General features: G+C 36.1%; 1 protein-coding gene across 1 annotated transcript in view; it reads right to left on the bottom strand.

The window, feature by feature from the left end:
* Positions 1 to 657: 657 nt before the first annotated feature.
* The window catches only part of RXFP2 (relaxin family peptide receptor 2), a 67,063-nt gene continuing 58,618 nt past the window's right edge, over positions 658 to 9,102 (bottom strand). Inside the window, exons 17-18 of the mRNA XM_049778773.1 lie at positions 5,018 to 5,236; positions 658 to 1,276 (exon numbers count right to left, since the gene is read on the bottom strand). Of these exons, the coding sequence (XP_049634730.1) occupies positions 1,020 to 1,276; positions 5,018 to 5,236 (476 nt within the window). The 3' untranslated portion in view covers positions 658 to 1,019. The remainder of the gene's footprint in view (positions 1,277 to 5,017; positions 5,237 to 9,102) is intronic.

The raw sequence follows: 9,102 nt of genomic DNA, 5'->3' as shown, positions 1-9,102 counted from the left end.
GATTGAACCTGGGTCGGTTGGATGCAAGACAAATGCCCTACTACTCTGCTATTGCTCTGGCCCCGAAAGCCCTCTTTAACACCTCTTGTCAGCATATTTTATGACGGCAGAACTTTCCAACAATAAAGATGTTATAAAAAAAGCAATAATTTAAAAACACATTGAAATGTAAATTTTGCCTATTAAGATGCTCAAATATATATTTCTTGCTTGTGGTGTTTGAAGATCTCAGCTGTTTTAAACTAAAACCAGAAAGATGAGTGGTGCTAAGCTTTCTCAGACTGTGTCTTTAGTCATGTGCTAGACATGAAGCCCTGTAAAAGCATCATGTCTACTATTCTCCCAGTTGCTGCAGGGTAGGATGACATCTCAGAAACTCTTTATTATCAATTTAATATGACAAACCTGGTTTCATTTGACATTGAAAAGGCAAGGGAAGGGGCTGGAGCCATAGCACAAAGGCTAAGTAAGATATTTGCCTTGAATACAGCCAACTCAGGTTCAATTCCTGGCATCCTATATGGTCCTTGAGCACTGGCCAGGAGTGATTCCTGAGTTCAAACCAGGAGTAACCCAGGAGCATGCCAGGAATGGCTCCCAAACAAAAATGTTAACAATAAGAAAGGCATGGAAAAGGATTCAAGGCAAGGAAAAAGATCTATTATTATGGCCATGCTGGGATTAGCTGTTGTAATTGCTTTTATTTTATTTAATGTAACCCAATTTAAAGAAGAGCAGTATTTAATTAACTAGAGATCTACCACATATCAGCTACACTAAGTGATACACTGGTACTTTTAGGGCATACAAAGGTGAGAACCTGTAGGTACAGTTCTTAGCATGGTTGACAAACAGTACAGCTGCCTCTAGAATGCAGTGCCAGAAGTCATCTCCCGTGATTTCCAGATAGAACGACTTGCTGGTGTTCAAGATGAAAAGCATTGCAGATGCCATCTTCCAGGTGTAGCCTTGAAACAATATAGGTAATCCAATGAAAGTTCAGTGATCCAAAACAATTACTAGGAAATTGATTTTACTATATTATTCCCAAGGGTTATTCTGTGCAAAACTCCAAGTTTAAGTGAGGAGTCATCTGACCACACAATGGATGCAGAAAATCTTTTCTTTTTAGTTTTGAAGATAGACTTCCTCCAATGTTTGCGCAGTAATGGTTTCAACTTGTCCTTGAAAAAGCTTGTTGTGAGTGTGTAAAGAATTGGATTCAAGGCACTATTTACAGGAAGGAAGAAAACAACTACCCAGGAAGTGATTGTACCTGGAAATGAAAAATAAGCAAAAAAAAAAATAGAGACTGGTACTTTAAAAACATAAAAAAATACATATAACATACTATACTTAATATTATTTTTGAGGGGAATACCTAACTCACAAAATTTTTACCTTATTGAAGCTCTTTTCTTATCTATTAAAGGCCTGGTGGGAACTTATTGACAATATTCTGAGGATAGGTTTAGAGTTGGCTCTGCACAAGTTTCTTCAGTGCTAATCCCTCATTTTCCATTCCCATCACACTTCGATATTCCTGTATGTTCACAATTTCAAAGAACTCTAGGTTCAGGTGAAGTGTAACAAGTATTATGTTCACACTCTCCTTTGTTATCCTCTTATCTTCACACCCTCAGCACCATTCCATCCATCCATCCATCCTTCCTTCCTTCCTTCCTTCCTTCCTTCCTTCCTTCCTTCCTTCCTTCCTTCCTTCCTTCCTTCCTTCCTTCCTTCCTTCCTTCCTTCCTTATTGCCTTTATGACTGTTTCTCATATTTCCTCTTTCATTAATATCTTTCCTGTTGCAAATTTTACCCTACTTTTTCTCCTTCCCACTTTTTCTTGCTTGTTATTTTAAAAAATCTGAAAGAAATATGGAAGAAATTACTATATTTAGTACATTTAGACATTAATTTCTATTACTATTAATGTTATTAATTTAAAGAATGTTGTATAATATAAATATTTCATGATTAAGCAAAATAAAGTACATTGCTTTCTGTCTCTTGCATCTTTAGAGGAATGAGGCTTTTCAATGCATAAGGTAAAGTTAACAGGTGAAGTTTGAGATTGAGGGCTGAAGTCGTTTTATCTTCTAAGATGGCCTCAGGCACTGTTAGTGATATACCACAATGTGACTGATTTCATATAAAGTGGCAACATGATGGACTTATTGTCCAGGGATATTTCCTAAGACATCATGAGAAGCAAGGCAAGACGCTTACTAAGAAGGAACTTAGTCAAGTAATATAAATATTTCTCTTCTAGATACATTGAGGTGTGTAAGACAAACCTCAAAGTACAGAATAGCTTGACATATACAAAAAAACTGATAGATGCTCTGATGTTGTCTTCACAAAGTTATTACCTCTATAGCAATTCCCTAGATTCTATGATTTGAGACACATCAGATTCTCTAAGATAATTATTTTTCTATTATAAGATCGCCTCAAAGACATTTTACTGATTCTTTTTGGTTTTGTTTTGTTTTGGGGTCACACCCGGCAGCACTCATGGGTTACTCTTAGCTCTATGCTCAGAAATTACTCTTGGTAGACTCAGGGGACCATATGGGGTACCGGGATTTGAACCACTGACCTTCTTCATGTAAGGCAAACGCCTTACCTCCATGCTATCTCTCCGGCCCCCATTTTACTGATTCTAATCAGAGTGTACTATGGGATGAATTATGGCATTTTACTCTTCAAATAAATATATTGAAGTCAAAGTTCTTACCTACACCTCAGGATATTTGGAGACAGGATCTTTAGAGATGTGACCAAGTTATATGGGTCATTAGGGTGAACCCCATTCAAACTAATTAGTTGCTTTATGATAAAAGGAAATTTTGACCTAAGGTCACAAAAATTGTGCAAACAAAGGGAAATCCATTCAAGAACACACAAACACAAAAAAGGCAACCAACTATAAGTCAAGGAGTAGCTGTCATTCTGGCTGATACCTTGACATTGACCTTCCAGCCTCTAGAATGGTGAGAGAAAAAGAAATGTTTGTTGTCCAAACTACCCAGTGCTATTTAAGGCAGCCCTATTAAACTCTTATAGAGAATACGCCTTTAGCAAATAAACAAAATCACAGGATATTAAAATTAGAAGAAATTAAAAAAACTGTCTAAGAATAATCTAGGTAAATTAAGGTGACCTTTTCGTGCCTCCTCAACTGGTTAGTGACAATGTCAGGACAGGAGCCCAAAATTCCTGCCTGCCCCCTGTGGTCTCACAAAATCAACTGCACAAGGTATCTTCTCCCAAACTGAAGAGAAACAAGAGCATAGATGGGAAATGACATTAAAAATGTGAAAATAAAAGTCTTCCAAGTTAATGACACAAAATCTCCCTCTTTCATTCTTCCTGTAACAGCCAAACATCTTTGATTAAGATCTATGTTAATATATTAATGTGAAAAATTGACAGATAAATTAAATATGATCACTATCCTCCTTTAATCCTAAGAATGTAATACAATGAATATATTGAAAAATAGCACTGATATTAAGTGGTTAAAATAGATCAATAGGGGCGATACAAACTATGTAATAGACATTTAGGCACCTGGGTTGTGTGTAAGGGATTTGGGGAAGAATTGAGAATGGTACCATGGAAAGGGAAGTATTTATGTTAAATCTTGTTAAATGAGAGAGGGTATATAATATTATGAATTTTACAGATTAAAAATAAAATTCTGGTGCAGGGAACAGCGTCAGCAAGAGCAAGACATCAAAAATTAAAAAAAAAACACCCTCTAATGCGCCTATATTTTAGAATATGTGAGACTGGGGTGAAAGTTAAGAATGTTTTAACATTACTTCCAGAACATGGACTTTATTCCATGATCAATGGAGGCCAAAGAATATTTATTATTTAGAATTTGAAATGTTAGGATATAAACATAAAGATATTTAGGAAGCTATAATAGGCTTGAGAGAACTAGTTATCTTGTATAGCTGACTTATCCCAAGGGATCTCGCACAAACTCTTTTAGCTTAGTTCTCACAACACAACAAAGACATCCCAGTAGTCAGCCCAGATCTGCCTCTGGTCTTTACTTCCATTTACTAGGTGACCCAAGAGTGTTTAAATCCATTGTGAGTTGTAGACAAGATATTAGATTTCAGGAGCAGTGTACTTGCAGTGTTTTTTCAATGATGCATTGAACAAGATTTTCCTGTCTTTGTGGACCTCAGATCAAAAGACATTTTGCAGTTGGATCACTCCTTCTTGTTGGATTTCAGTGTGTCCTTACCATGATCCTTAGTATCAGATGAATATGTCATGATCCTGACCCTGAATGAACTCCCCAGGTAGATTCACAATAGACAGAAAAAATGAGCTGAAGATTATCTTTCTTTCATTTAGTGAAAGTTGAACTGTTGTTCTGGCTTAACCTTTAGTTTGTCTATAATTTTTGGTCACAGAAAGGGCTTCAGGTAAAAGTAAAATTAATGTGATTTTATTTTTCTGAATAAAGTAGAAGTGTGGTAGTCAACCTGGTCTTTAGTTAAAAAAACCTTACACAACAGAATGCCTAGCATTTTATAGCTCCTGGTTTAGGATGGAAAAAGACAATGGTGATTATCTAAAGGTATAAATTTTAAAATAATGGGAAATTTTCCAAAAGACCATGTATAGATTTTTAGTTTCTAATGACTAAATTCAGAATTCTTATGAAATAAATAGGACATGTATGCTTTATTTTTTAAGTGTACTTTTGCTTAATAATCACTATATAACTCAGGTAGAAGCAAGACAAGACACAAAGACTTAATTTTTCTCTAGCTCTTATTTTTATCTTGTCTGGGTTGCAATTGTGCTCAGTTCTGTCTGAGAGAACTGATGATAAATACAGCAAAAACAATAGACCTTTGTATTTAAGTTGCACATTCTCATGGAACACTGTATTATATGTAAAACACTGTGTTATATTTCTGTTTTTATCTGGCACAGTGTGTACAAGGCACAACATACTTGTGAATAATAGAAGAGACTTACTTGGTATTTCCACCCGGAAGAGGGAAAGAATTTTAATTACAAATACAGGAATCCAGCAGAGGGCATCAGAGAACACTATAAAAAAGAAGCGATTTGCAACAGCCACTTCTCTTCCAATATGATTCTTTACTTCAGAAGTTTGCAAGGCAGTTTTTTGAATGGAACAGAACATAGTAATATAGGCAAACACAATGATGAGGAAAGCCAGCAAGTTCACACCTGTTGGGAAAAGCATATATCTTCAGATTTCAGGTGTGGATATCAATAGTAAATACTGCTTCACTAACATGCCTCTTGGCACTGTCCTTCCAAGCAACATTCTTTTTTTTTTTTTCTTCTTTTTTTTAAACTCAGTTGTAATTAGCCATGCCTACAGCTATTAGAATAAACTAAAGAAATTAGCTTTACCAGATAGAAATTCAGATGTCCCTAATTTTCCATGAGATAAATTTTACCTTCTTTTAAAATAAAAAGTTTTTAAGCTGGGGAAACCCATTTTCTTTTATGGCTCTCTGCAAAATTAAAACTTTAAGAGATCACTGAAATCATTAATGGATCAATAGTGCTGCAGATAGGGCATTTGCCTATTATGTGGCTGACATGTATTTGATCCCCAGCATTCCATATGGTCTCAAACTACACCAGAAATGATCTCTGAGGGCAGAGCCAGGAGTATCCCCTGAACACCACAGAGTGTAGCCTTCAAACTAAAAGAAATTTAAAAAATGACTGCATAACTCTATTTTATGAATATGTATTAGATAATCTTGAAATATTAAGAAAATATCTTCAAAAATTAATTTTTATGTTTTTAATTTTAAATGAATGTTTTACACAACCCCAATACTATATATATATATATATATATATGTATATATATATTTCTATATTGCAGTACTTTATTTTTTTATTTTTTTATTTTTTTTGGTTTTTGGGCCACACCCGGTAACGCTCAGGGGTTACTCCTGGCTATGTGCTCAGAAGTTGCTCCTGGCTTGGGGGACCATATGGGACACCGGGGCATCGAACCTCGGTCCGTCCAAGGCTAGCGCAGGCAAGGCAGGCACCTTACCTTTAGCGCCACCGCCCGGCCCCTATATTGCAGTACTTTAAATGATTGTAATTCAGAACACTTTAAACTCATATTAAAAAAAAAGAATTCATTTTAAAAATGTAACTATCTGATTCACATTTTTGGATCAAATATGCTTTATGTATTCTTACCTACTATCATTATCTTAGAAAGATACCAAATTCTTAATTGCTGTTAGAATGAAATCCCTGAAGTGATTTATTTGCGGGCTAGAGCAGTATCACAGTGGGTAGCGTGCTTGCCTTTTATTTGGTTAATCCTAATTCATTCCCTGGCATCTCAAGCCTACCAGTGATTCCCGAGTGTAGAGCCAGGAGTAATTCTCATGAACTATTGAGTATATATCCCCCCCCCAAAAAAAAAACCCTTTTTCCTCATAGCATAGTACACACATTAATTCAATGTTATTTAAGCACATGTTTATATGAACCTAGATGACATATAATACTGCCCAAAATGAAGATAAAATACTATCAATTCAAGATATTTAATTGTTCTTATCCATTTTTGTTGTTGTTGGGGGTTACACCTGGAAATGTTCAGGATTTACTCCTGGCTCTGCCCTCAGAATTCACTCCTGGTAGTGTTATGAAGACCATGGGGCACCAAGGAATTTAACCCTGGCCAGCTGCTTGCAAGCAAACACCTTACCTGTTGTACTATCTTTTAGGCCCCCTCATCTGAAACATTTTATATCTATGAAATATCATAAAGTTAAAACGTGAAAATTATATAAAGTTATTTAATTTTGTTCCTTTGGTCAGAACTTAAAAAAAAAAAAAAACCTATTTATATGGTGCCGGAGTGATAGCACAGCAGTAAGGCATTTGTCTTGCACATAGCTAAACCAGAACGGACCTTGCTTCAATCTCCGGTGTCCCATATGGTCCCTCAAGCCAGGAGCGATTTCTGAGCACAAAGCCAGGAGTAACCCATGAGTGTCACTGGGAGTGGCCCCAAAACAAAACAAAACAAAACAAAAAGACCTGTTCATAGGGCTGGAGAGATAGTACAATGGATGGGGTGCTTGCCTTGCTTGCTGTCAACCACACTTTGATCCTAGTGACATACATGGTCTCCTAAGTCCTGTTGGAAACTGTAATATTGTTGAAAACTTTTTCTAGTTCTATTAAATACAAAAAGAATTTTAAAATACTGCACTTGTAGATATAGTATACAGAAGAAAGGAGTTCTAGGATTTCTCTTAGGATGCATCTCTAAGAGAAATCCTAGAACTCCTTTCTTCTGTATACTATATCTACAAGTGCAGTATTTTAAAATCCTTTATATATATGATGTGTATAGATACCACAGCACTCAACCCCCTTTAAGCAAAAGCACACACTACTTCTGTCTACAGTTACTAGGAATCATAAGATCCAACCACACCCATCTCCTCTAAGCCAGTTTCCTAACTTTGTGCCAAGAAATTCATTATGTCCCCCCCCCCCCCAACACAACCTCTGACTTCACTTGGCTAAAGCTTCTTCATTTGTTCCTTGATTTGGATCCATTCTTATTGGGCAGCCTCCCTGTGTCTTCAACTCTAGAACATTCTGCACTCCTTCCCAGTATTTGTCAGCAGCATGTGACCTTAGAAAGTGTTAACATTGAGAGCACACGACTACCATCTGTGGGGTGATGACTGAACACCTATAAATCAGAATCTCTACCTGGTGGACCTAAATTGCAGGGAGGGCCAAGAGAGCCTCTTTGGTCTCTTATGTACAATCTAGACAAGATCTGTCCCACTTTGGCTAAGTGAGGGCACAGAGTCATCTGCCTTTGGCCATTAGAGAACTCTGAAATGTGTCTAGCTCATAGCCAATAACTTAGCTCACTTTTGTGGGGGGACTGGTGCTAAACTACTTAAAAACAATTGGCTCTGGGTCAGAGTTTCTTACAAAGCAGAGCAGCACCTAGTTGTTATCTATTGGAAGTCAATCTTTGACACAAAGATTTGTAAAGCAATTTTAAAAATAAAAAGAAGGGGGGAAAAAGACACCAAAATGTGTTTCTCAACTTCATCCTCCTTTACAGCTGCAGGTCTATCTGACACCTGATGTGCTGTATCTAAACAGTCATTGACCTATAGTAGTAGCTTTCAACCTATACAGGATGCTTAATAAATCCAAGAATCAACAAATGAACTATTGTAGGTGTGTGCTTAGCTAATGAATATAAGTAAATATGCATATTAAAGTATATTAGCACACATATATTTCTATATATGTATATTTCTATATATAGGTATATTTTTATACATATATTTGTGTGTATGATGGTGCAATTAAGTGTAACTATTCTAGAAACATTATAATAATTTAGGAGTGATATACCCATAATAAAAGTAGGTGGTGGTGGGTGTTATAAAATATGTAAATGAAGGTTTTTCTTTCTCCCAAAGGAAGAAAATCAAAACTAGAAAAGAGAAGATCAGGAACAATTGACAAGCCACTCCCATCCCCTTTTTTGGTGTTTGGGCAATGCCCAGCAAGGCACAAGGATTAATCCACTCTGAACCTAGGGAATCACAACATCAGGGGCTCAATCGATCAGTATGAGGTACTAGGGATCTAATCTGAGTTGGCTGTGTGCAAAGAATTGCCATATCTGCTGTAATGTCACTCTGGCCATCCCAGGATCACTTTTTTGAAAAGTGATTTATTTAAATTTGACCTTTACTAAGTAAGCAAAAATCTAAGGGCTATTGTGATAATTCAGAGTTGAAAGAATAAGTTTTTGTCCCAAAGTGATGGGAATAGGTAAATCTGGAAAAAATGGAAGACAAAAATTTTTGACAAAAATTATTTGATTTAAAAGCAAGGATGACAGAAATTTGTATCCTCCTTAAAGGAGTAGAGACAATGAGATTTGGGAATTGAAGTGATAATAATAATTTAGCTAAAGAGAGGACATGAGAACTGCCTTAAGTTTAAGCAAGAGACGCCTAATAGAGAGTTAAAAAGTGAGTAGGAATACTTTCTTAACT

The sequence above is a fragment of the Suncus etruscus genome, chromosome 8 (genome assembly GCF_024139225.1).
Source record: "Suncus etruscus isolate mSunEtr1 chromosome 8, mSunEtr1.pri.cur, whole genome shotgun sequence".
In the NCBI taxonomy this organism is placed as follows: Eukaryota; Metazoa; Chordata; class Mammalia; order Eulipotyphla; family Soricidae; genus Suncus; species Suncus etruscus.
This window is presented reverse-complemented; position numbering and strand designations above follow the sequence as displayed.